This window comes from Lichenostomus cassidix, chromosome 2 (assembly GCF_008360975.1).
Source record: "Lichenostomus cassidix isolate B80296 chromosome 2, HeHo_3.0, whole genome shotgun sequence".
NCBI classification, from domain to species: Eukaryota; Metazoa; Chordata; class Aves; order Passeriformes; family Meliphagidae; genus Lichenostomus; species Lichenostomus cassidix.
Genome location: NC_139482.1, coordinates 23,803,005 through 23,830,810, shown reverse-complemented (window position 1 = coordinate 23,830,810; position 27,806 = coordinate 23,803,005). Strand labels below are relative to the sequence as shown.

Genomic DNA, 27,806 nt, shown 5'->3' with positions numbered 1-27,806 from the left:
AGTTATAAGAAAATGGGGGTTAAAAAGGTCACAGAGAATTCTGACTTGCATATGTAGCTGTAGCATTTGAAAAGAAAATGTGTATATATTATAACACATATAAACAAAAAAGATGGCAGAATGTGGATTTTAGCTGAAGAGCAGAAATACTTCCTATTCCTGTGGACTTTTTGTGTCACCTACACATGTACACACAAAACTTGCTCTCTGTATTATCATCTTCTTGTTGTGTTAGGACTTCTGTGGGCTAGAATAGTGCATTTTAAAGACAATCTAGGGTATAATGGCCTAAAGGCCACACTATCCTGATCCTTTGAAATGACATAGAGATTGCATGTTCAGGAAGTATAATAAGCCAAATCTTAAAACACTTCCAGTGCCTTCAAATTGTGGTTTTTTAATGAGGGCTTAAATTACTTTGTATGTATCTGGATCCAGAGGAAAAGTTATTATACAGATTTTATGTTGAAAATTGAAGTGATGTTCATTTCCCTAATTTTAAAATAACAGTCATACAGGTTTTAACATTTTATTTAGAACAATATCAGCTTAAGCACTCAGCAATGTTATTTTGTGTATTTGCAGAGTTGGCAGCCAGCACATATATGACTGAGGAATATAAGTAAACTTTCACTGAATTCCAACCATGCTTTGACCTGGGACAAAAGAAAATTGAGATAATGTACTGAATCTATCACTATTAATAGTCAGGAGTTATACATTTTCCTACCTGTTGGTTTATCCACGCCAAGGAATCCAGCCTGTCCTAGGATTTTAAATACTTTGTGTGCTGGAAACTGTCCTTCTTCTTCCCACTTGTCCACAAAGGGATTAATCTCCTTGTCAATTATCTAGATTTGGAAAATACATTGAACAAGTTATTAACACAGACATCCGACACAAAAACTTTTGACTATTTTACCTAAAAATTGTAATATAAGAAGAAAAAGAAAAAACAACATACAGGGAAAGTTATGAAAGCCCACTAATTTTCTTACTTTCTGTAAGATATCCTTATTCTCCACTCACACACAACAATTAAAACAAATGTAATGAGGCACATGTAAATAATACTTTCAGCAATTACTACTAGAACAGGCTATCAGGGCTGCTTTAAACCTCCCCAAGGTCTATGAAAATGGCAGTTTCCCCCCCACCATTTGTTACCTTTTTGGATACAGTTTCTAGAAAGTGACAGGAAGGGAAATCTGAATTATCCTCAGAGGAACCTTGACAATAAAGGTTGATGATCTGTTCTTGATGACCACACATGGTACCAAGAAAGGCAGGTAGAAGAGATTAATTTCCTCTCCCGTTCCTTGAAACAATCTCAAGGAAGTCTGTGCCATTAGGGGCATTTATGTCTAGTCTGTGTTTAGACTTCCCCACAAGTCTGACAGAACATGTACTGGAAAAGTATGATCTTACAGAATTTATAATATTCCCAAATCTAGTGCCTGGGCAACTTTTGACTGTGCTACTGCTACTGCTGCACACCTTCCAAAAGTCAATGTCCTAAGCTGCCTGATTGCAGCCCTTACATTCTTCAGGCTGCCACGTTCCCTTCCAGCCTTGGCAAGCAAAGCACATCTGGAGCACAGCCATTACAGTCAGCCACACTTTCAGGTTTCAGAGCACAAGAGCTGCATGCTTTGCTCCACAAAGTCCCAGATTTTCATGCCCATGGGAAAGGAGCAAAGTGGGCAGCCTGCAGGTGTGTTCTTGCTGCCTACCAGGCCAGCATGAGGTAGTTGCATTGTGCCCACCTCTGCAGCCCAAACCAGGGCTGCCTCTGCCATGCAGCCAAATGCACCACACGCCTTGTCCATGGGGGTCCAAATGGGAAACATCCTTCCCCCAAACTAAGCCCTACCACCATAAACACCAGTTGCCATTAGAAAGGTAATGCCTTTAACCTGTGACCATGATTTTACTACTACACTGTTTCATGAAGAGAGAATTTGTTATTTCAAGGAATTGCTTCTCTTAGTCTTCTCGTCCCACTAAATATACAAGTCCTGTGGTGCAAACTGTTTCTTGAGCTGGAAATAGAATCCTCTCCCTCCTAGACTGCTGTGTTCTTGAGACCCTGCAGAACCTTCATCCAAACTATCTATTTATTGCACATTCTTTGGAGACTTTCAGCCCATATATGGCTGCTTTCTGCCTTCCAGTTGGCCACAGAAATAAGCACACTTGATTGCTGGTAAGAGAAAAATCATTTTCTCACTTCTCTCACCAAATTCTGAGAAATTCATATACTGAATGTTCACCTTATTTGGTAATTAATATCTCTATCCCTCTCTTGTATTGATTAACATAAGCTTAATGATCAATAGTAACAAAATACTTGGCAGAACCCTATGTAGGACAGCTCATGTTTCACTCCTATACTGACATATTCTATATGCTCAGATCCTAAGACGCTGACCCTCAATGTTGAAGGTGGTGAAACACCTTTCTGGCTGTAATAGCAGTTGGCAATTCTCACTGGATAACACCCAAGGGAATGCCTGAAAGAGATTATGGAAGACACATAAAAACTTATTCCAGTGTTTTGATGTATCTTGGCAAAAATACGAGGTGAATATACCAACAGTGTTTTGTAGCTGGTACTAGGCCAAGTGTTTCACTGCCTACATACAAAGCTACCTTTGAAGTTAAGCAGGCTCTGAATGACTGAGACATGATTTCTGAAGGTTATAACCTGTTTGCTCCTGTGTCTTTGAGTAAAACTCGAATTGCTTAACAGAGCTGACTTATTACCAGGTGAGCCATGCTGAGTAAAACAAGATCTGCCTTGCAGAAAACAACAAAAAAAATCTCAAAGACAACTTCACCACACAAACCAGAAATCGTGTATGGCTCTAAATGCAAGGAAAAAACATAATATCGCAGATACTGATAGCCACAGCTTCTTCTTAGCTACTGGACCTTTCACTGTGTTTTTGCAAATATTTAATTAAGTCCTGTCAAAAGCTTTTATGCTTCAGTCACAATTTTCTTGCAAAAAAATCACACATTATTTTACAATCCTGAGTGGATTGGGGAACACCTTCCCTTGCACAACCATGTACAAACATAAGCCAAATTGCTGCAGAACTGCAGTACTGCTCAACTGGCTGGTGCTTCAGCAATGATTATTGGGTATTGTCATCCCTTCCTAGGAAAGATAACAGAAACAAGGAGAGGTATTTTCAAAAGCTCAAGCCAGCAACGACTGAATGTTCACAAGTAATTACACAACATTTGCTTAAAACCTTGCTGAAGACAGGTCAAATAATGCTTTGTACCTAACCATTTGATCTGTTCCTTCCCTTGGCTTCAGCAATTACGTCACATTTGTACCCCCACAAAAATATTTTACACTTGAGCTGCAGATGCATATTATGTAGGCACCTTAACCTAAACCACAAGGTATACATGCAGTGTTTGGCAAATACACAGAAGCAAGCTTTCAGCAGTATGTGAGCAGCTGGTCTGCTTATTTATATATGCTTTATCATGAGAACCATGGAAATCATGGGTGCCAGCATTTAGATTTGCATCATGAGGATGCCCACTATAACAAGATCTAAAACTTTTACCAGTAGAAACTGCATACTACAGATGCCATCTGACAGATATTCCCAGCCACAAAGGAAATCTTTCCAACTGATCTATCTTGCCAAATCTCAGTGGCATTAGGAATGTAAAATTGATTAAGGAGCCGTATACCTTTCCCACCTGCTGAAGTACCAGTAAACCACAACAGAAACTCTGATTTTCCTGGCAGCAAGGGCACAGTAAGTCTCATGTATTGGACTGGTGTTTTACTCAGGCTACTTCATCTGAACACTGAAGATGCAAACCGAAAGGATTAGGCTCTGGAGGCAGCCTTGGTTTAGCCTGCATCCCAGCAAGAGCTCAGGCTGCTCTCTGGGGAGCCTCCAAAAGAATGGCCTCAGCTCTGTTATCAGCTGTGAATTATTTCAAAAAGTACGGTGGATACTTGCCGAGTCGGAAATGGATCAAGCCAACAAACTCACTTCAAGTTGAATGATGGTGAGAAAAATAAGTGTTTTCATCACAAATCATCTTTACAAAGTTTTGTGAAAACAGCACCTGTAGCTTCCTGCTCAGGACTAGGGAAATGCCGTGGCAGGGTTAGAGAGGGGACAGACACATAAATTCAGGTTTTTTTTTAAATAGATATTTCTAATTTCTCTTCAAAAAAAAGCAACAAAATTATGCCCCCAAATCATTACCATAGTTTAGACTATTTTCCACCGAAACTTAGTGTATTATTTAAATGAGAAAAGTAACAAAAATACATGATGTTTAGTATTTTGTGCTGATATTGTACCAGCAGCTACCCAGAGACATTAGCAATTGCGATTTAATTCTGCATTGTAAAATAAATGCATTCTACAACAGTAGAAACTGTAATTGAGTTGATTTGGGTACTGAGAGTATGTACAGATGTCCTTTACAGCAATTAAAGACTTCTTTTAGTTACTCACCAGCATGTTTACCTTCTATCATGCAATTCAGAGATTAAAGGCCATACCACTTCTGCACACAATACCACTTCTAAGTACCCCTTATAACACTGTACAATGTTAGTATATTCCAGCACACTATTAGCAAGATGATAAATCTTGAAACAATAAATAGAATTCTTTAAAAATTACACAGATTTTTACTAAAGTTTCCTGTGAGTTATACCTCAGCTGAGATTAGACTAATTTACTAGAGAAGCAAGAGAAAATGTCTGAGAAAAAAGGTATTATGTACTAAGATCAAATTGAGTTTGTGGGGCCAGGATTAGATTAGATGTTAGGAAGAAATTCTCCACTCAGAGGGTGGTAAAATACTGGAACAGGTTGCCCAGAGAAGTAGTGGATGCTCCATCCCTGGAAGTGTTCAAGATCAGGTTGGATGGAGCTGTGAGCAACCTGATCTAGTGACCAGCATCAATTGGCCATGCAGGGGGATTGGAAATAGATGATCTTAAAGGTCCCTTCCAATCCAAACCATTCCATCATTCTATGATTTGATGACATAACTTGCATAACATAAGTTAGGAGCAGCATCTTAGGAGCAGCAATTTTTTTCCCTTTAAATCAAGTTACTGTAATTGAACTTAACTCTATTAATATAATAACAAAGATGACACAGTTAATAGGATATTTATTGTAAAAAGCAAATAAATAAACAACAAACCACTAATGACAGTTAACTTGTTATGCCTAGACATTAGCGCAACAACGACTTGAAAATGAGGTAACAGACCAGAGATTCTTTTGCCTTCCATACCAGCAATAAATAAAGCAAATAACCACAACCTTCAAAATAACATTTCTCCTTTAGTTATAATCAAGACCACAAGCAGCAATGACTGCACAGTGAGAACGCAGCACTGTAGCAACACTGTGCTCAGGTCAAGGTAGCACTTGAGAAAGATGCAAGGCAAAGCTGAGGTGGTCAAACCCTTGGACCATTGTGGCGGCTACTTCTGAAGTCATGACCAGAAGTGCTTTAAATGCCACAGGAAAGTTCTTTCAGTGGGGAGAAGGGCTGTTTTGAGCAACACAGGAGATGAATTTGGGCTTCTGGAAGTCGGCTCAGGCGAGGGGACGAGATGAGGTCTCTTCAGCTTTATTGGGGATTACATAGGGGATAGGAGAGTTTGGAGAGACATCTGAAGAGCCCAGAACAAAGGCTCTGCAACAGGTTATAAGGGTACATAACTGGGTGGGTTTACAAGTTTTTAGAACAAATAGAAAAGTGAATACAAGTAATTTACAGTCTAAATTTACCAATGTCTAACACTGAGATATGCAGGCGTTGAGTGGTTGGGGAGAGATAACGGCTCATACTATCTGTAATACTTTTCTGGGAGGTTGTTGGGATAATCCATTTCTTCTTCACTTTCTTCTGGCACTTCTCCCATTTCATCCCAATCCTCCACATTCTCAAGGGCACTGAGCTCTATCTCAGCTGCTTGGGCCGCAACATCTCCCCGTTTGTTTTCAAATAAAAAGGATAAAACTGCTTTTACAATGATAGATTTGCATATACACAAACAGCAAAGAACAAACGTGACAATGAGAACAACTGACACCAAGGTTTTCACGAGAGAGGCAAGCCATCCGGACAGGCCCCATCTTTGGAACAGCTTTCCCCACCAAGTCTCTGTTTCTTGTTTCAGATTTTTGATTTGTGATTGGATGGTGTGAATCTTTCCAGAAATGCTTTCCCCATGTAGGGAAAAGTTAAAACAGCACATTCCTGCAAATTCTTCACAGCCGTGGCCAGGGAGGAGCAGAAGATAATCTATCGCAGCTCTGTTTTGGAGGGTGGCATGTTTTAAAGTTTCTTCATCTGCAAGGAGTTCGCTTAGGGCTTCAGAGGTTGCTTTTGCATTTTTCCCTATCCAACATTCTATACGATCAATTTCTCCAAGGTTGTGGTAAATGGCTGTCCACGGTAGAAAAATAGTTGCAGCTAATTTTTTGCTTCTGGGCCAGGTTGTGATTTCACTATTACATTTTTCCAAGTCCAATTGTGCTGCTCCTTGATCTCTTTTTTGACGTTTGAATTGGGCAGATTTCCCAGTCAAAGATGTTGGTTTTTGACTGGGAAGGACTGAATTTTTGGAGGAAGAAAGCCAATCCATTAACTGTTGTTTGTCTGGTGTAAATGTCGCCAATCTACCGAGTGTACATGGGCCTCCTCGTGGATGAGCAGGGATTCCTGCCCAGGCATGGTTGCCGCAAATCAAAAAGAGGCCTTTTGGCAATTGTTTGTGTTGTTCGGGTCCCACTGATCCATGAATTGCTGTGGTCACACACCAATTTCCCGGGGAATATTTTTTGTCTACAGGGATGAGTGAATATTTTATTTTTTCTGGAGCAATGAATGAGACACATTGATCTGCACGGGCTGACCCATGCAGTTCAAGTTCTTGTGGTTCTGCTTTCAGAGGTGGCAACTCTGTGACAAAATTGTCCCAGGCAGCTGCCGAACCCCAGTGGTTATTTACTAATTTGTTTATAAAAGGAAATTCTCTCAGTTTCAGTGGGATTCCCAACAAACAGGACTGGATAGGATCTTCTGCTCTGTCCATGCCTAGACACAAACCTTTTTGTCCCAGAGACTCGGCGAGAGATCGCCAAACGTTAGCTTTTGGTTGGGGTACTATGAATGTTTCAGTTGCAACCATAGAATCCAGGATGATGATGATCTGCAGGAGCTCCTTCATCGTGAAACCTACAAAACAAACATGATTAAACAAAAATAACATTTATAAACTTCAAAGGGTCTTCCCAATACTGAAGAATTTTTGGTTTCGGGAAGTCAAAATTTGCTAGGGAATATATGTATGATTCAAGAGGTATTTTAACTAAAGGGGGATCTTTGAGTCTGATTTGTTTCTGTTGTTTCCAGTTGAGGATTGAAAGTCGTTCCCAACTGGGTTTGAATTTTTGTTTTGGTTTCGCGAAATTCACTCGAGGGGGATGAAGTTTGAAATCCTCAGCTGTGTATGGCTTGACACATTTTGCTGGAACCCACCTGGGCCCGGTAGGCGTGGATACGCACGCGTAACCACGTCCCCAGGTTACCAGGGGAAATGGTCCTTCAATGTTTAAAGTTTCCAAATTCCGAACCAACACAGGTGGTTGTATTTTCAATTTTCCTCTCTTGTCATTCATGAAGTGCCTAAATATAGGCGGCATGGGCTCCTCGGCCGAGGCATTTAAAAAGTTGATGACATAGAGCGCCTTGGCCAACCGGAGGTGAGGTGTGGTGACTTCTGTTGTGGTCCCCAGCTGTCTGTAAAGTGTTGTTTTGAGGGTCTGATGGGCCCTCTCGACAAGTGCTTGGCCTGTCGGCGAGTGAGGGATGCCGGTGACATGGCTGATCCCCCATTCTTCGAGGAATTGATTGAATCGTTTGGATGAGTATGCAGGGCCATTGTCAGTTTTGATTTGCCCCGGGATGCCCAGTGTGGCGAATGCTTGGGTGAGATGCCTGATACAGTCTGTTGTTTTCTCCCCAGAGTGGGCTGATGCAAACATTGCTCCTGAAAAGGTGTCCATTGACACATGGACGTATTTTAATCGTCCAAATTCGGAAACATGTGTGATGTCGGTTTGCCACACTTGACAACTCTCAGTTCCTCGAGGGTTAACACCCATAGGGTAAGTGGGCAGATCGTCGGTGGAACAGTTAGGGCATGCCCTAGTTATTGCTCTTGCTTGTTCTCGAGAGATTCCGAATAGCCTGGCCAAGGCGTGAGCATTTTGATGGAAAAATTGATGGCTCAACTTTGCCTGGCTAAAGTGGTCTGGCGTATTCGGTTTCAGGGCAGAAGCTGCCAATTGATCAGCCCTACTGTTTCCATCGGCGATGGGTCCTGGCAGGTCGGAGTGTGACCTTACATGCATCACAAAATAGGGATGCTCTCGGTGGGACAAGGCTGTCACAAGCCTCAGGAGTAAAGAAAAGATTTTCGGATTATCAATTTGTTTCAGGACCGAATTTTCTGCTCTCAATGTCACTCCTGCCACATAGGCAGAGTCTGTGACAACATTGACAGGTTCTTTAAATTTTTCAAACAATCTCACCACTGCAGCAAGCTCGGCAACTTGTGGGGACCCCTCGATTACTTGCACATCGGACTCCCACTGTCCTGTGGCGGGGTTCCTCCAAGTCATAACAGACTTTTTGGAAGTGCCTGAGCCATCTGTAAATACAGTCAAGGCGTTGGGAATCGGTTTTTGTGACAGTTTTGGTTTTTCAAACCAATTAAATGCTGTACTTAGAAGTTTGTGTTTTTGATGGCTTGATGTTATTTGGCCAGAGAACCCTTCGAGAGCCATTTGCAGAGGTTCATTGAATTGCATTTCAAAATCCAATTGTTCAGCTTTGTAAGGCACACGTATGAAAACAAAGTCCTGACCTGCCAAGGCACGGAGCCTTAACCTACCCTTTTTGATCACTTTAGATACACATTCATCTCGGGTAGTTAACGTCTTCGCCAACTGGTGGGGGAGGAAGATCCACTCGATGATAAGGAGTGGATCAGGACGGTCTACACTCCACTGGTAAATTAACCCGTGGATGTACCGGCCTTCCCCCAGGACCACAAGCTCAAAAGGTAGGTTTGGGTCATATCGGTGGGCTTGCCTTTCCGATATGGCCTTTTCCACCTTTCTCAGTGCATCCACAGCTTCTGGTGTTAATTCTCTTGGGGAGTCTAGCTCCCCCCCTCCGATTAAACAGTTGAAAAGGGGGGCCATTTCCTCGGTTGTGATACCCAGGAGAGGCCTTACCCAATTAACGGAGCCACACAGTTGATGTAAATCACGCAATGTGCGTGGAAGGTTTCCAATTTTCAAACATTGAGGACGGATAGTACGATCATGAATGGTACAACCCAGGTATTTCACTGGTGTTGTTTTTTGGATTTTGTCTGGTCTTATATCAAAACCTGCTTTTGTGAAAACATGTGAAACGATTGTGAGCACTTTTTCAACTTCTGGGCTTGTTGGAGCACACACCAGAATGTCATCCATGTAATGCAGAATGCGGACTTCAGGAAACTGTCGTCTCACAGGGGCGAGAACTCGTGCAATATATTGCTGACAAATTGCAGGTGAGTTTTTCATCCCCTGAGGGAGAACAGTCCACTGAAACCTTTGGAGTGGTTCTGAGTTGTTCAGAGAAGGCACTGAAAATGCAAATTTGGCTTGATCTGCAGGGTGGAGTGGAATGCTAAAGAAAGCATCTTTCAGATCAAGGACAGCCAATTTCCAGTCTGAGGGTAAAAGGGCCGGAGATGGTAATCCGGGTTGGAGAGATCCCATGTCCTCCATGGCCTTGTTAATTTCTCGAAGGTCATGGAGAAGTCTCCATTCGTCCTTACCAGGTTTTCTGATAACAAAGATTGGAGAGTTCCACGGGCTTGTTGAAGGAACAATTCGTCCTTTTGCAAGTTGCTCTGCCACTAGGGTTTTGAGGGCTTTCAATTTTTCAAGGGGCAGGGGCCATGGATCAATCCACACAGGTTCTTCTTTCAGCCAATTAAGACGTGGGATAGCGCCCTCCACCACAGCCCCGGTGGAAAAAACCTGCTCTTTAGGAGATGGAATGATAATTTTTGCTCCCCATTGGCAGAGCAAATCTCTCCCCCACAGACTGTATGAGAGGTCCGCCACAAAGGGACGGACAGTGCCTTTTGCTCCTTCTACATTTACACAAACAACTGTTTGGGCACTTCGACGTGCCTGTGCATTCCCTCCCACTCCCATAATGGGTGTGGTGGAATCAGTGAGAGGCCATTGGGAAGGCCAATCTCGGCGTGCAATGATGGTGATGTCTGCTCTAGAGTTCACCAGTTCAGTAAGAGTAATTGTCTTTTCATTTAGTGTTAAGGATGCTGTCAGCAAAGGACGAGATTTTGCCAGGTTTTCAGACCAGAATACAGATGTTGCATGTCCTTGGTCAGGGTCTGTTGGCAGCAAATGCTGGAACGTGTCATCATCGGTGTCTGAATCCGATGTCCAGTTCAGTTCTCTGGTCTCACTATTTTTTTCTGCACGCGGTGAGTGTTCGCGTTCATAATTTAGTTTTTTGCTGACTCATTTGCGGTTGGATTAAAACGAATGGAGGGTTTTCTGGCGATTTGAGGTGTAGATTGTTGTGACGCAGGGCGCGAGGTGTTTGGGGTTCCAGGGTGGGATTCCACAGGTGTTCTCGGAGGAAAAGGAGAAGAACGTGAGAGGGAAATATTGGGACAGTTTCTTGCCAAATGGCCAGGTTGGCCACATTTGTGGCAAGTATAATGTGGTTGTGGATTGGAATGGGATTGGGGTCGGGAAGTATAGGCTTTAGGGAATTGTGGTACTCGGACAGGGGGTTCAAGAGATGGACGGGAACAGGCTTCGATCAGTAATGATAAGGTAATTTCTGTGCTTGGGGGTAAAGAAGAGATGATTTGTCTGCATCTGGGATTTGCATTCACAGAGGCTGTTTGAATTATAACTTCTTCTTGCTGTTCAGGATTTTTAAATTGTTTTTCAATGGCTGCTGTGAGTCTGTCAATGAAATCAGTAAATAATTCAGTTTGGCTTTGTTTAATATACATGAAAGGTACTAAGGTTTCTGGTTTTGAAGGAACAGCTTTTAAGGCATGAAGTGCTGCTGTTATTAAATCTAATTGAATTGATTTTGTAATGATTTTCACTTGTTCAATCGGATTATTAAATCCTTCTTCTGATCCAATGAGAATTGACATTGTCAGGTGTTGCAAGTTGGGGTTTGTTTTATAATTTGTTAAAAGAGATTGGACCCTCCGTTTAAAATGTGATTCCCAGAGTGTCATTTGTGCTGGTGTTAATAGCACTGATATAATGCTTCGAATGTCCACTGGACAACGGGTTTCTGATTGGAGTATTGAATCTAAATATGAGTTAAAATAGGTTGAATTTTGGCTAAAATTTTTTGCAGCTTTTAAAACTTTTTCTCTCACAGAATGTGGAATTGGGAACCAAGTGACAGCTTGTGTGTTGCCTCTGTGGATGCTCATCGGGGGTGGTGAGGGACTGGGGGAACTGTGGTTAGAATTAGGAGAGAGTTGGGATTGAGAGGGGTGTTGGGGTGAAGGAGGTGGCTGCTTTTTCCGCCTCCGGGCGGGCGCAGCTATGAGGGTTTGATCCCCGGATGTTGACATGCTGGAGTTCCTGTCAAGATGGCGGCGCCCATGTAGGATTTCTCCGGAGGTGTTTTGTCGGGGTTCGGACCGCCCCTCTGGCGTTATGGAGGAGGCGGTGGACAGGGCTGGGAGAGGGAGTGAAGGGGGTGGATCTAGGGAGAGGGAGGAGGGAGTGAGATCATGGTAGGAGTGGGTTCTGTTCCCGCGGCGAAAGCCGCGGGAGGTTTTTGCGGGTAAACACGGAGGAGTAGATAGGAGGAAGTCATGACGCGATTGGGCGGAAGGAGAGGAGGAAGGGGAATGCTGGGAAGAAGATGCTTGCGACGAATGCTGGGAAGGGGAACGTCGGGCACGCCCACGGACACCGGCATGATCGTGTCCATGATTGCTTTGTGTGGATTCAGCGCGGTTTGGGGTGTATTTTTCAGCGTTTTTTGGCGCGGACCTGGGTTTATTTTTCCGAGATCGGGGAAAGCGCGGATTAGGGGTAAGAGGGGTTGAGGGAGGAGTTGAAACAGAGCTGCAGTCTCTGTCTGGGGTTCGGAGAGAAAGAGAAACCCGCGGGTCCCAGCGCAGGCAGCCTCTGGGCGTATTTTTACGTTTTACCTGGGGATTTCTCGCTCCTTTTAGGATAGAGGGGTAAGGAGAAGGGTGTTGGGATAAAAAAGGGGAACTGGGGAAAGAAAGCTTTTCAGCAGCAGTTACTAAACTGTGAATTTTGGAGACCAGGGGGTACAATCGGAGGGCTAATTTTTCATGTAAACGGCATTGAAAAGAGATTTTCTCAGACAGTTCGTCCCAGAAATCCCCTGAAAGGATGTCTTGTGGGTTTTCGGGGGGACAATATTTTAAAATAAAACGTATTAAAGATGTTAAATGGCTTTTCTTAAAGAAAACTTCGTTCTGAACTAAAAGTGTGGTTAATTTGGACTCAATCTCGCCTCTCAGATTCGCGACTTTAGAAAAAGAGCAGCCCATGCTGTCCAAGCGGGGGGGGTGGTCTTTTTCTAAGCCGAAAAACAAAAAACAAAAACAAAACAGTTCCTCTGACCCTCCCCCCACAGCGAGACTCGTTCTCTGCCCTGCAGGGGCACTGGGTGGAGATTCCCTCTCCCCACTCCCACAATGTCACGGGGGACTTACACCACTCGTGGGTCCTCTTCCGTGAGGAGGTCAGGGGCAAATTAAAGTCGGTTGTTGCGAGGTCGCGTTCCAGGCGTCCACGCTCGCTTTAATCGGGCGTAGGCTCCCACAAAGCTGGAAAGTTTTGGTGTTGCTCTCAGGTGGAAATTTCACGCGTGGCTGGAATGTGGCTGCGGGTGTTTTGGCTTCCCCTCCTCCGCTCGGCGGCGGGCGCGGCCGCGGCTTTTCGGAGGGGTTTAAAATCAGGTTTTTTGCTGTTTCTCCCGGTTTTTTCTTTTCACGCGGTTTCAGCGTCTTCTCCCACGATGTTCCTCACACGATAATCTGTGGTTTTCCTCACACGATGGAATGTGTGGCTTTCCTCACACGGCGGCACCATCTGTGGCGGCTACTTCTGAAGTCATGACCAGAAGTGCTTTAAATGCCACAGGAAAGTTCTTTCAGGGGGGAGAAGGGCTGTTTTGAGCAACACAGGAGATGAATTTGGGCTTCTGGAAGTCGGCTCAGGCGAGGGGACGAGATGAGGTCTCTTCAGCTTTATTGGGGATTACATAGGGGATAGGAGAGTTTGGAGAGACATCTGAAGAGCCCAGAACAACGGCTCTGCAACAGGTTATAAGGGTACATAACTGGGTGGGTTTACAAGTTTTCAGAACAAATAGAAAAGTGAATACAAGTAATTTACAGTCTAAATTTACCAATGTCTAACACTGAGATATGCAGGCGTCGAGTGGTTGGGGAGAGATAACGGCTCATACTATCTGTAATACTTTTCTGGGAGGTTGTTGGGATAATCCATTTCTTCTTCACTTTCTTCTGGCACTTCTCCCATTTCATCCCAATCCTCCACATTCTCAAGGGCACTGAGCTCTATCTCAGCTGCTTGGGCCGCAACAGACCATCCATGGGTGTTACCAAACCTGGACACCAAAATCCACCCCCAAGGGTGCAAGGCAGCCAGGACCCCACTGGTGAGCTCCCAGCTAGCCTCACATGCAGCCTGTGAAGGTCTTCTCAGCTGCTCCCCAGGACGGCCTGGGGAATGTTTTTCATGATGACATGGGGTTGAACCGGAAAAGTTGAATTTAAAGTAGACATCCATTTCATGACCTTATGAAAAACATGTGGCAGAAAAAAAGTCTTAAGTCCAAAGAACAACTGCGCACTTCCCACATGTTGGTCTCCATCTGGGTTCCCCCAAGGCATGCATCCCAAGCACACCTGAATGAGTTTCTCAGAGTATATTACTCATTTCTTCTCACTCCTGGGCTTGGATGTCACAGCCTTCCTTGACTTCCTCATGACTCTTTCAAAGCCCTAAATAAAGTTTGATGGGCAATCCTTTCCCAGTAATACTCTTCAGAAAGGTAGGGAAAGGGCACAGGGAAGGAGGCTGAGGTGTGGAAACACATTCAGTACAGAATTAGGCAATCATTCAGTCTGTGATGACATCGGGGGCAGAAGTAGAGGCAGTATGTGACTTAAAACACCACAACAGGATAAAAATAACCCCATTAAAGAAATACGATTTAACCACACAGAAGCCAGAAAATGTTCCCTGCAGTGCTAACCTTTCCCGCTCATACAAAGTTATTTCTTCTGGCAAGCAAAATCCAGTATGACGAGCTTGCCTGTAGTCTGCAGTGATCTAGAGAGCAAAGTTTCAGCCTACTGCTTCCTCTTTCAGGATGCATCACCAGCACAGGGCAAAGGTCTCCAGGAAGTTTTGTAGGACTGCTTTCTGGGGATTGGTTTTTTGTGGGTGGTTTTTGGGGGTTTGTTTGGGGTATTTTTTGGTTGTTTTTAATTTTTTTAATATTAATTGATACAAGGGGGATAGCCCTCACTCCTCTTACAAAAACATACATTATTATTAGTTAGCAGCTGACCAAGGAGATCTGTGTAAAATACGACTCACTGCTATGCAAGGGGCCCTGTCAAGGCAGCAAATGTCCCAGATGCCACCAAAACATGTCTCTGCTTTACAGACAACTCTCCCCTTGCCCACAACATAAGAAGATTTGGCATTTGGATACAATATGCACGTCTTACTCAATATTTCCAGTTGACTACCCTGCCAAACATATGATGTGACGCACCTGGGCAAATGACTGTCTACAAGAGTTGGCAATGAAGAATTTGCCCTGTTTGCATATGGGATTTGGGAGCTGGGCATCAATGATGACATGGAAACTTCCATATTCTGAGCTGTCATCAGACTGTTTCTGGAAACAAGCCAAGAAAACATTTTCCACAATGGTATGGGGTTGAACTGAAAAAGTTCAGTTTAAAAGTAGACATCCATTTCATGACCCTGTGAAAAACATGCGGCAGAAAATAAAGTCCTAAAAGCAGACTATCCTGATAATTAAAATAAAGAATGAAAATGAAGTAATTTTGACTTAAGCTTTTTTTACATTTAATGTGCAGAAGCCAACTGCTCTACATGGTGCCTGCAGGATAAGATGTAGCCCACACAGAGAAAAAATACAACTGGATGAAAAGGACTCTTCAAGCCAGCCAGAATATATGACTAAGAAGAAAAAAGAGAATTGTTTCCCCAAAGCTGTCACACATAGGTTTAGCCAGAGCTGAGCTTCCAGAGAAGCTTCCAGCAGATTTTAAACCAATATTCAGTAGGCTAATATAAGGAAAAAAACCCAGAAAATTTTCCTAATAGCTGGAAATTATAAGGCTAAAATGGGAAATACATGTATTTTAAACTGATTAATTAGAAAACCACAATTCCTTTTTGTACCTTCAATTAAGATGTACCACAGGCAACAAAGTAATCTGCAATCTGCTACTGCACTGTGTACCAAAAACTGCAGTGATCACCAAATACAGGAACAAACTGCTACTAAATTAAATTTTCCCTTTCTCGGGGGACGAAAATAGAGGAGGGAAAAACTCTATAATGTAAGAGTTGGCAGCTTCTCATTGTGTAATAAAATATACCTGTCCTATTCTATTTTTACGAAATGTAATTTTCCATGGATTAAAAGTATGCACTTTATAAGTATTCTGCACTTTTGCCTGGTCTATTCATTTGTCAGTATCTAGACAGGCTTCTGTTTAAATCATTGTGTTTCTTGCTTTTCATTGCAACACAGTCCCTTGCAACATACCTACCAGATAAAGCAAAGCTGATTACAGGTTCAGAAATTTGAATACTGATTATGTTTTGTTCCCATACCTCTGACTACAGTTTTTATTTCACGAAACTAAAAAATCCAAACCCTGAATCAACCACAAAGTTTTTGCCAACACTTACTAAAGGTTTAAAATGCTACAAGTCTGCAAAGGATTGCAGAAGCATGTGCTGCCCTCCACCCTATGCAGCTGCTGGCACATCTGGAAGCCCCATTGCTGAAGCAGAGGGCACACATCATCACCATACTAAGAAAACGAAAGGTTTAGTCCACCACCCTGGAGCTGAGCCCCACTTAACCACTTCCTGAGGAAGGAGATGCTAGAAGGCAGCTCCAGATGGGGAGGAACACACGTGATCCCAGCCAACAACTATTCCCTCCCTATGTCCTTTTTCCAAAGACAGTTTCAAAGACAAATCCCTCCTGTGCAGATCTGAGTGTCGTGGCAGTCCCCGCACACTCACAAGCACAACCCCCTCAACTGCCCTATCCAAGGGTATGGCAGAAAAGGGAGGATCCCAAAATCTGTGAAAAAGCAAGTGCTGAGGACACAGCTATTCCTAGGATCTGAGGGTAGATGTTTTTAAACCAGGGTAGTCCTACAAAATCAAAAATGTTTGCTGTGCCAATCTAGGCACTGATCTTGGACAAGCCTTTTTGATGACTGGGGGCTCTGGCCACTGGTATAGTATCCAAGCTACTTGTACTGAGTTGTGAAAGCAATACAGAACTGAACAAGTGACCATCTTTTTTTGCTCCTGCAACTCATACTTTCCAGCACAGAGATGCTGAATTGAGATACAGTGTAATGTCCACCAGGGGCTAGGTCTTTGGGGTTTGGGTCCTCCTTCTGACTCTAGGTTACATCCCTGTAGAAACAAAACTAGTCATCTCACTGCAGCACACACCATCCCATCTGAACCGACAGGCAAAACCTGTATCAACCCCAGGTGTTTTCTCAGTCATAAATTGTTCATTAAGACATAATTTCAATAGCCAGAAGTGCATAACTGTATTGCCTAATCAAATGTGGCAATGATAAAACAAGATAATAGCTAGACCTGAGACAAAAAAAAAAAAAATCCCCTAGGCACAGTTCTACTAAAAAATGCTCATTGAAAAGTCTAACTAGACACAGTGGAAATTTGTCCCAATGCTAATATGGGGCAGGAAAAAAATCCAGTGTTAGGACAAAACAACTGCAACTCAGATGTACCCACTACTCTGATACCAAGTAACAAATAGGAGCACTGATTACAAAATTGCCTTTCTTGCACTTTTCCTACACAATGAAGCATTTGTACAGTAAGTGAATTTTTTCCTATTATCAGAAAAAGCTTTTTACAGAGGTTGCTTGAATATGCTGAAGCTCTTTCTTTTCTTTTTTTCTCTCCTGCTCTCCTTCACCAAATTAAAGGCACTAGTGGTGTACTTGATTGTCTCTCATACTGCAGTGGTATACCCCAGCTGTCTCTTCCAGTAACAACAAAATTCAATTATGAAGATTTCCTCTCTGACAAATTGCTACCAAAAACTCTTGGCACCAGTAAGAGAATTAACCCCTAAATGTTTGTGTGATGTTTCTGTCAGATGCAAGATGACAAATACCCCAGAATCTGGGAATACATTTTGCTTTCCTTAGACGAAGGGCAGTCAGTGCAGAATCTGTGAGCCTTACCAGTGTCATATCTGTTTTCTTCCTGAAGCTTTTAACTCAGGTGCATAATAAATTAGGTTTTAAAATTACAGGTGCCAGGCATGTATTTTTCAGATTCAGCTCTGTGGTTTTTTTGTTCCAACTTAGTAAGAAACTAACATTTAAGTGATTTATATGTAATACCAACAAACTACTACTACTACTGTTCTATGACAGGGGCTTATGTTTTCTTACAAAGATAAATAAACCAACTCCATCCAAGGTGCTTCAGTGTTAATACTAGTCACCCTTCATTATTTTGCAGGTAGTCAGAAAGACCCATATTACTTTGATAGAAAATTTACAGAAAATTTACCAGAAAGTTAAAGCAAAGGTCAATATCAAATTCAGATCCTGCATGCTCCAACATGAAGAGACATTAACTCCTGCAAAAATACATATATTAATAAACAGAAACTCATGACAAACTCAAGCCAAGAGTGGCAAATAGGTTGCAGCGTCCTTTAGTGGAGTCTCATTGTCACGGGGGAAATCCTCATCCTACAGACACACAACACAATGTAACTAGACCCAGTCACTACTGGGCATTAAAAGAAATGCCATTTACATTACATGCAACTGTAGCAAAATATAGGCCAAATTTCCCCATTTCCCAAAGAGAAAAAGAAAAATAGACAGCGCATATACATTCTGTATGTATATGAATACTGCTACACATACACAGCAGAATAAGTTGAATCTTTTTCCTTCAAACCAATTATAATTACTGAAGCAAGCTGTAGGATATCAGTGTACTGCAAGCATTGTTCAACAGGTTAAGGAAAAGTTACGTTTTCAGTTTCCAAGAGGAAGGGTGGTGACCTATAAAGTTATAAAGGAAACCACTCACACGATTATTTCAATACCCATGCTAAAAACAGCCCCCTGGAATTATAAGAGTCTCTTCCTCATCCTGCTCAGAACAATTGGGAAATTACAGATAATTTAAAGTATGTTAACTTAATACACTAAAAAATAAAATTAATGGAAGCAAACAAACAACCCCCCCCCCCCCCCAATTCTCACTCATGGAATTGCACTGCTCATTTCTCTGATTTCTCTGGTAGTTGCATCTGGATTTAGCTAGTGGAAAGGGTGCCCCAGGATACATAACAGGTATACTTAAAATGTGTTGCAGATACTGAATTGTCTCCCAAAGATTTTACTTTTCAGTTTATCCTAAAGTCACTGGGGACAGGCTTAACTCAAGCCAAAACAAATATTGATTTCTAGAAGTTTTGTGTGAGCAACATCAGATTGGGTTTGGCATAAATAGTGATTTTTCTTTTTTTCCAATATGATCAGATCAAATCTAAAATAAATGCTACATAAGCATCTTGTAAAATTCAGGACAATGAAAAAAATCGGGTTTATATTGCCTGCTACGACTTATTCTACAATATATTCATCACAGCTCTTTATGTGATAAGTGTAGCTCTCATTACCTCTCAGGCCATGATGCAATTATCTGCACTGAAATCCGGCGAGGTAAAGCACAGTGTTACCTGCACTTCAACAGGTATGGGGGGCACAAAAACAAGGGAGGGAAAAGTTTTTGTAAAGAAAAGCATTGTGTCACACAGTAGAGCAACAAACACTGCTCCTCAGACACTAATATAACTACTTCCCCTGCCCTCAATAAATACACACCTGCAAATACTCGAGATACAAAACAATGTGTCAACCTATCCATGACAAAGAAGCGGGACTTTTAAAATCTTCCACATCACTGCCTTCACAGGGTCTAGTTTTGCCCTCTGTGTTTCAGGACACTGATTTTTTTATAGCTGTAGTGCTGGGTCAGGTAATGAGGGGCAGTGTGCCAGGGAACAAGTTCACTGGGCAGATAGCTCTGCAGATATTCAGATATATGATGGCTCTCTCCAGACAGAATAAGCACAAATGTGACACAATGGTATTAGCTACAAAATTCTATACTAGTAATCCACGTGAGAGAGAAGGATTCATTTCCAGCTTCTTCTACTGCTTCTTTCTGTAGCAACTTTTTTCTGCTTCGTAAAAGACTCCAAGAATTTAGGCTAATGAAACTAATTTACTAAGAAACTGACAGGTCATGCATCTCTTACCCTTCTTGCTCGGATTTCTTTTTTATAACACAGAAGATGCATGCCCTTCTCCCAAAGCTCAATGATAACAGATCTCAGTGATAGAAAACCTGATTAACTACATTGGGTTTGGGATATTTTAACACTGGAAGCGTGAAAGTCAATGCCTAAACAAAACAAACCTGAGGTAAATGTCGCATTACTCAGAAGGAACTCCACTACCGTTTGTCCACAATGAACTGAAGAAGAGGTGAAATTTGGAAAAAATTAAAGTTTATCCACAGAACTACAAAATTCTGCAAGTAATTTTTAAAAGCATCCAGTAAAGACAGGACAGCATAGCTCCAAACTCATGTAAAAAAGTCAATATCTGGCAATCCAGAGCATAGTGTTTTTAAACTACAGCAGAGAACCGCACAGCCCGCTAGAATTTAGAAACTTACCAATGGGTCAATCTGAGGTAAGTCCTTACATTCCCTAACACCTTCTTCTGAACCAATTGTATGTTTGCTCTAATGTGGTTGCCACAATAATGCTGTTTAGCCCTTGCAGCAGGTACTGGACTTCAGCACTTTTCTCGGCGGTTCACAGTTTAAAGGTCGAGGTCTCTTTCCCACCGCTGCTCGGCCCCACAGTGGACAAATACCAGGGCTCCCTACAGCCAAAGTGGCTGATTCTCTGGCTTTGGAAGGTGCTCTTAGCAGCACCACGGTGCCCTGCAGGTGACACCGACCTCGCTGACGGGAGTACATGGAATTCGCCAGCACTACTGATACTTGCAGGTTGCCATTTGGCATTCAATTTACACGCTGTGTTACCAGAAGCGCCCCGTTTCTCTCGATTTATGACTTAGCTCTGCAGGAAGCTTCCATTCTGTGTCCATCCGTGCGCCGCTAGAACGGGCGCAGTGCCGGGGGCTCCGCTCTGCAGGACCGACCCCCGCTCCGCCAGGGCCAGGGCAGGCTCTGCCACCCAAGGGTCATGGGCAGCGAGCACACGGCTCCGTTCTGGCGTCGGCAGGGGGAAGTTTACTTATCCAAGCACACCCCGAGCCGTTCTGTCGGCTCGCTGCCTTGCCCCGCTTCGCTCCCGGCACGGGGCGGCGCGGCCGGGTGTCCCGCGGTCCCGCCGCTCCCCGGTCCCCGCTCGGTACCTTCCTGAGGGCCTCCCGCAGGTCGCGGTGCTGCGGGGTGTCCCCGGCGTCCCGCGGCACCGAGCTACAGCCGCGCAGCGCCGAGCCCAGGCGCGCCCAGCGCCCCGTGCCCCGCAGCGCCATGGCCAGGCCGCTCCCGCTGCCAGATACAGGCCGGGCCGCCGTGCCCCGCAACCAGCCCGGGTCGCCCCGGCAGCCCCTGCCCCGCCCCGGCCCGCCCCGGCCCTCCTCCCGCTCCTCTGCCCCCGCAGCAAGGCACGGCAGCTCTCGGGTTACGGGCAGGTTTTCTTTAATGCCAACGAACAGCCATGAAGCGACCGACAAGCGGGTGGCGAGAGGGCCCCGCGCAGCGACAGCGACCGGCCGCGCCGGGGAGCGGGGCACAGCCGGGCACTGCCCGGCGGCCGGGGCGGGGCTCGGCAGATTTCGCGCGGGTTTCTGTATTTTTTGTAACGGGAAATAGAAAATAAAAAGAAATCCGCTCCTGTGCTCGCTCGACACGGAGCGGCGGCGGTGGGGACACGCTAGTGACTCCCTAGGGGTACAGGAGGAATGTCTGCTCCGGGGGCAGGCGCAGGGTTCCTTCTCCTAAGCGATGACACAGCCTCCCTTCTCCTTGAAGGGGTTCTTGTCCTCGGGAACCCCTTTCACCAGCGGGTCCTCTCCCGACCGCTCCTCGATGTAGTTCTTGATCTCTTCGGAGCATTTGGACACCTCGAGAGAAAGGACAGAGAAGTGGCTGCGTTACGGCCGGGGGAAATGTACATCAGAGGAGGAAACCAGTGAATTTACATTCTGTCTCATTCACCTTCCCGCCAAGCATAAAATATCTGGCCACAGAAACAGCACTAAGCACGTGCAGACTCAGCTTCCTTCCTCTCTTTTCACAGCCCGATATTGACAGAACATGTGAGCATCTCTGGGAATGTGAACGCCACTCCGAACAGCAGTTGCTGCAGAGTTAAACTTGCGCTCTTCGTAATTAGCCTATCTAGTTTTACTGAGCTGCGGATCACATTCCCCCTCAGCCACCAGCATGACTTTTGGTCAATGGTTTCAGGGTCAGTAACTTTCAACTCAGTTTCAAAATATTTATGGCTTTTTGTGTTTTTCCCACAAAAAACATTCAGCAATGATTTTTCAGTGGTAATACAAATTCTTACTTTGCAGTTCTGCTACAGCAATGATGCACCTTGAATGAGGGTCCAACTAGGAAAGACAGTTTACTTACTGGTTACCTGGGGTTATTTTGAACAATAAAACAGCCTATTGTGTTATAAGACCATAACACACAGAACGCTTTCCATGGCATTCATAGCAAACTAGCACTGATGTAAGTAAGCTTCTCACTTATGGAGAAGAAATGTGTTTAATTTCTGTTTACTGACATGGGCGCACATGCTGCTCATGTGGCAATGGTGTCTGTGGAGTCTGAGAGTGCACAAGTAAACGTCTGAGCCTCCTGAGGTTCCTTGTGCACACACATCTCTTGCTCCCTGTGTCAGCAGAAACTGTCCCTAGATGCTAAAATACCCGACATGCCTGAGGACACACTCCTGCTCTGTCCCCACCTCCTTCCTTCTTACCCGCAGTCCCTACAGCAGCACAGCTGTGCAGAGTCAGCAGCAGGAACCAGCTGTTGGCCAGGACACTAGATGATTAGTATTTCTAATTTAAGGGCCCTTCTCTCTTTGTTAATTATATTTTATTTCAAAGGTAAAACTACAAAGGTAAAATTACAACAAGAGAACCAAAGAATTTACCTGTTGTATCATAGACAACAGAGCATGGCTTGTGCAAAATTAAGCTTCAGAAAGAATGGACTTAGTTCCCAATTAAACAGTGCGTAAAATAAGATCTAGCTGCTTTAGAGAAAAGAAGTTGGAACTACAAATCTCTTCACACATATCTTGTTCTTCTGTGCCTTGAAAATTTTGTTCATTCACATTTGAGCACCTTACACCAAAGTAAAGTTGCATGCCAAATCATATGCACGACCAGGGTTTGCTTTACTTCACTGACACGACCATTCCCCCTTACAAGAAAACAAGCCTGCTGAAATACACATTTAGATTTTTTTTTTCCCATTGAAACGGACAATTCTTTTTATTCTGTAAATGTCTAAGTGGGGGTAAAGAAAACTTTGGCCGAAGTTTTTACTTCCGGTAATAACAGAAATGTGGTTTCCCTATTTCCCTGTCCCTGTAACATCCATACAGGTACCAGTGGACTGTGGCAACTGCAACACAAAATTCATTCTCACTGTGGAATTTCTGCACTGGTAAAACTGAGCATGCTGTCTGGGCTTTACTACAGGTAAATTGAAAAATTTCCATTTTCCTAAAGTGATCAGGCTTCTGGTTTGTTCCAGAACTGTGGACAAGTATTCATTATTATTTGGAAACATTTACATCCTGCAGAGTGTATTCCAATTGTCTGAGAACTCTCTGAGGGATGATATAGGAATCTACACTGGTTGGATGTCGAGCCTTCAATACTGCTTGAGCTTTAGACTGTCTCATAGCATCTACAATCACTGATACCTAACTCGCAACTAAAACATAACTCTGGCATTCTTATTTTCTGGGCTAAACACCTAGACGTGCAACATAATTAGCATGACTAACGCTATTGATCCTCACATATATATGTCTTTTTAGTCCTAACTAGAAGTGCTTATTTAGGTGCAGTTTGCTTCCGCTGGCATACAGAATTTAGGGGAAAAAAAAAGAAAAAAAAGAATATTAGTTTCATTGTGGAGTAAGATCAGTTCTGCACGTCTTTCATCTATAGAAAATATACAAAACCCATAAACTTTTAATGGGAAACTTCTTGTGGAAAGAGGTAATCAGTGTAAATCAGTGTAAATGTTTCTACGGAGCAAGGCTGGTGAGGCACGGCTATGCACGGGCAGTTTTTTGGCTCCTACCCTCCGCTCGGGCACTGCACAGCATGGGAAGCGGGGAGCGGGGCGGGGGCGGCCGAGACCCAGCTACGGGCCAGGGCCGGGTGTGGTGCAGCAACAGGGCTCTCCTGGCTTCCCAGGGGAGGACCAGCCCTCCCTTAGCACCGGCACGTCCCAGTGCGTTCTGCTACAGAAGAGGGGAACAGAGCGGGACGTACTCCTCCCTCGCCTGGCACGGCTGCCGTGTGCCGGCCTTGGGCGCCAAGGACTCGCGGGGAGAGGAAGTTAAGGGGTGCCAAATCCACTGGGAACAGCCGCAGGGGGAACAGCCGTAGCGGGCAGGCCCGTGCCAGCCCCCCGGGGCGCTTTATCCCGGGGGTGGTGCGCTCCTTCCCCCCGGCTGCACAGTCACCCCCGGAAAAGACCGGCGCTCCTATGCGGCGTAAGCGGAGCTGTGCCAACAGCGCCGTCCCCGGCCCCTGACCCAAAGTGGTGGCAGGACCCGTCGGTGCAAACCGCGGCCGTCCCAAAACAGCCGGGGCTCCACGGACGAGCGGCTCCCCCAGCCCCGCCGCCCGCCCGACGTGCCCCTGGCCGCCGCCCGAACCCCCGCGCCCCGCCCGGGGAGGAACGAGCTGCTCCCCGCTCCACACCCTGCCCCGCCGGGCAGCTTCGGGCCCCTTCTCCGCGCCCGCTCACCGGCTGCCTTTCCAGCTTCACTTCTTTCCGGAGCTGCTCCACTTCCATTTTCAGTTTGTCCTTCTCGCTCAAGTCCTCGATGTTGATGGCTGGCATCGTCTACACTACCGAAGCGCGCAGGGAGTGAGGACAAAAGGTTACGTCTGGGCAGCGAGGGCGCCGGGGCCGGAGCCCCGGGCGGTGGCAGGCGGTGGGACGGCCGCCCCCGGCCCGCCCCCGGGCTCACTCACACGCTGCCGGCCGAGTTGCCCCGCTGCTCGGCGGCGGCCGCTTCCTCTCCGGCGCGCCTGCACCCCTTCCCCGCGCCGCCCGGCCTTTAAACCTGCACGCTAATCCCCCCTAACCGGATTAGAGCCCGCCGCACGGCCCGGCCCCGCTGCCGGGGCGTTGACACGGGCCCTGCCTGCACAGGGAGGTCCGGCCGTCCCAGCACAAGCCGGGAGCTGGAAGACCCTCCTGTGCTGAGCTGCCCGGCCTCACCTTCTACAACACCAGTGCGGGGCAAGAGCAGCGAGGTTGGCTGGGGCTTTTGGCCCAGCGGTGAGAGCTTTCTCCCAACCACCTTCTCCTCGTGCACCTCCCGGCCACAGAAATTACTGGTGCTCTATGCCACCAGCATCCTTGGTCTCTGTGTTCTGTCCAGCAGCTAAGGCAGAAGCAGGTGGTGTGCATAGGTACATACCTCGATTCTTGTGCATTACAGCTACGGATGAACAGGACTAAGGTAGAGAGGGGAAGGAACCGCTCCCTCATGAAGTGCCCCAATAGGTGGCCAGCCCTTCAATGCCAGACATGGCAACTTTTTGGTAGGTATGTCTGCAAAGTATACATACTTACCAAAAGAGAATTGCAGTTCTGCATAAGAGGGTTATTGTGCCTAGCTTGCACCAAGGGTGTCTGGATACATGGAGTTATGACAGGTGTTGAGTGTTAAGTACTCAATATAAGGGAAGCGATGCATCCAGAAGATGCAAGGAGTTAGGAAATTCTTCTCCTGTGGCTGCAGGAGGTTTTGAGGTCTAGATCCCAAATAGGGTGCTATGCTCTTAGGATCAGAGTGGTCCCTCCATGCACGTTTGTACAGCACCTAGCATCTCTCAGCGTTAAAGCTTTCCTAGCTTTCTTACAATAGCTTTGAAGGCAGAATTCAGGACCCCTGAGACTGAACATAGCTGCAGATCATTAAAATGGGCTTGTCATCCTTCTGTTGTCTGTCACTTCAAAGGCCCTTATGGGCAGTTCCCCTCCGTCTTTCCACTTCTGTTTTCTCCCATTAAACACCCTCCTTTCTCCTCCTCTCCCCACTCACCAGATGTAAGCAGCTGTCAGCAGCATGTAAGATTTACATCTTCTCCAGCACTGCTCCTGTAGTGCTCTTGGGGTTTGTATTTATTTTTCTTTAGCCAGTTCACTGAAATCAGTTTCTCTTCTCTCTCTGGCTACTCCCTGTTCCCAGCTGTTGGTCTGCATTTTCTACTCCCCCATAACTTACACTGACAGCTGCATCCCCAAACCTCACCAGCTGCTGGTCCTGGGCCAGCCAAAACAGGTGGAAGGAGCTGGCCAGCCAGAGTCTCAGAGGAGCCCTGGCTGTTGGCGGGAGCAGAAACATTGCAGAAAGGCAGAAAGCATGTGATATGGTGATGTCAGGTGTAGGGCACAGCAGTGAGCTGAAGGTGAGCTCTGGCACACCGCTGACATGGTTAGGGTGGGAAGAACTTGGTATCCGTAGGTCTGTAATGGAAAGCCTTCACTGACCTGAGTGCTGACATAACTAGCTCTGCAGATGGCAGTCAGTAATGGACTTTCTTCCATTTGTTGTGTTAACTTTTATTGTAGTTCCTATATTTTCACAGGTACTTACCTGACCTAAGTTATAGCAAAGGAGATGCTGAATAGTGGCATTGATGGCTGTAACTCAGACTTTGATTTGCATGTGCGTGTGCACAGAGGAAATGGAAAATATTGAAAATGTTGTTTGCATTATAGCATTCACTTTTCTGCTATTGTTTCAAGTGGTATTTCAATTACTCTCTTTGCAATTAAAAAAAAAAATGTGATAAAAACGAAAGGACATCAGTCTAGGACATCATATTAAAGAACATTAAAATCACTTTAGTTTCCCAGTATTAGAAAGATGACCTTTTGCTTTCTTTTGGAAATAGAAAGTGTTTGCAGGTTTTTTGTTTGTTTGTTCTTTCCTACTGGTGGGACATAAGCTTTAATATAGCTGCTCTGCCTAATAAGCTGAACAAAATCCCTAAAACTGAGGACACATGTTAGTAACAGTTGTAGCTATGAGATTCTAAAGCATGGCAGATATGTCCCATAGTGATGACTCAAGCTGCACCAGGGCTTATTTTCTTGTCACTAAAGCACCCACTTATCCTTTAGCTACTGGAGATTCTGAATAAAGGAACAGTTCTGAAAAAGGAGGGAAAGAGGTGCCATTCATATCCTTTCAGAAGTCACGTAGGTGGGGTAGGGATTAGATTTGCTCATTTCTTGCCTTTATGAAAAATAAAACTATGTCAGAAAACTAGGTTGTCATTCTCCATGACATAAGTAAAGCAGAGAAGCCGTGGAGAGAAAGTCAGTTCAAATAATCAGGGTGCTCTGAAGTTCCTCCTTACAGCCTGTATAGACTGCAGCTTCTTTCCTGCAAGCCACAGATTTCCAGGGCCCTGTATAGCAACCCATCGAGGGCAGCGCCAGCCTGCAGGGCTGTGGCTCAATGTCACTGTGAAGGGAGCAGAGAACAATAGGAGATCAGATTAGCTTGTTGTTATCTGTGGAGAACACATCTATTTTGCAGCCACTCTTATCTCTCTTACTATATTCGATCTGGAGTTAAACACTAATTAATGTAATGTCTCTAATAGATTAGAGAGGGAAAGTATGCTGTTCGCTGCTCACCCCCTCCTCCCATTGCCTGGTGGTGTTAAAATCTGCAGAATAAACCAGGTCATGATAGCTCCTGAAATCCATCTCTCTTTGCACTGGCCAGAGGTGTTATCCATTCCGCCCCTCGGGTTTCCCCAGAGTCCAAGCCCTCTGACGATAACTCGATTTTCTCAAGTTCATCAGCGTTTTACACAACGGTAGCCAACTAACACCGCCCGTTTGTCTCAGCGGCACTCGCGGAGCAGCCTGTACTCGATCCGGCTGGATCAGGACCTGCAGCAGGCTCAGCCGCACATTTTCGGCGTCCCACCGCCCTCTACCCGGAGCCTCCGAATAGAGAGCGGCCTCGCAGGGCGGGGGACGAGGATGACGGGAAGGAGAGAGAGG

General features: G+C 45.0%; 2 protein-coding genes across 5 annotated transcripts in view; both read right to left on the bottom strand.

The window, feature by feature from the left end:
• The window catches only part of LOC146440979 (putative acyl-CoA dehydrogenase 6), an 88,703-nt gene extending 67,600 nt beyond the window's left edge, over nt 1-21,103 (bottom strand). The window contains exons 1-3 of one of the 3 annotated variants that reach the window (XM_085050730.1): nt 20,912-21,051; nt 19,941-19,997; nt 731-851 (exon numbers count right to left, since the gene is read on the bottom strand). In XM_085050730.1, the coding sequence (XP_084906856.1) occupies nt 731-851; nt 19,941-19,958 (139 nt within the window). In that variant the 5' untranslated portion in view covers nt 19,959-19,997; nt 20,912-21,051. Of the gene's footprint in view, nt 1-730; nt 852-19,940; nt 19,998-20,911 lie in introns of all 3 variants that reach the window. The other 2 variants (XM_085050732.1, XM_085050729.1) reach the window with 2 other exon arrangements.
• Nucleotides 21,104-21,183: 80 nt separating this feature from the next.
• On the bottom strand, nt 21,184-24,897 carry LOC146440978 (guanine nucleotide-binding protein G(I)/G(S)/G(O) subunit gamma-11). 2 transcript variants are annotated; one of them, XM_085050736.1, is made up of 3 exons: nt 24,746-24,897; nt 24,516-24,619; nt 21,184-21,625 (listed from the first exon to the last, which is right to left on the bottom strand). In XM_085050736.1, exons 2-3 carry the CDS (start codon nt 24,609-24,611, stop codon nt 21,500-21,502), a joined length of 222 nt encoding a protein of 73 aa, XP_084906862.1. In that variant the 5' UTR covers nt 24,612-24,619; nt 24,746-24,897; the 3' UTR covers nt 21,184-21,499. The 2 variants fall into 2 exon arrangements, with proteins under 2 accessions (XP_084906862.1, XP_084906863.1); XM_085050737.1 differs by having other exon boundaries at nt 24,516-24,614; nt 24,746-24,881.
• Nucleotides 24,898-27,806: the final 2,909 nt, after the last annotated feature.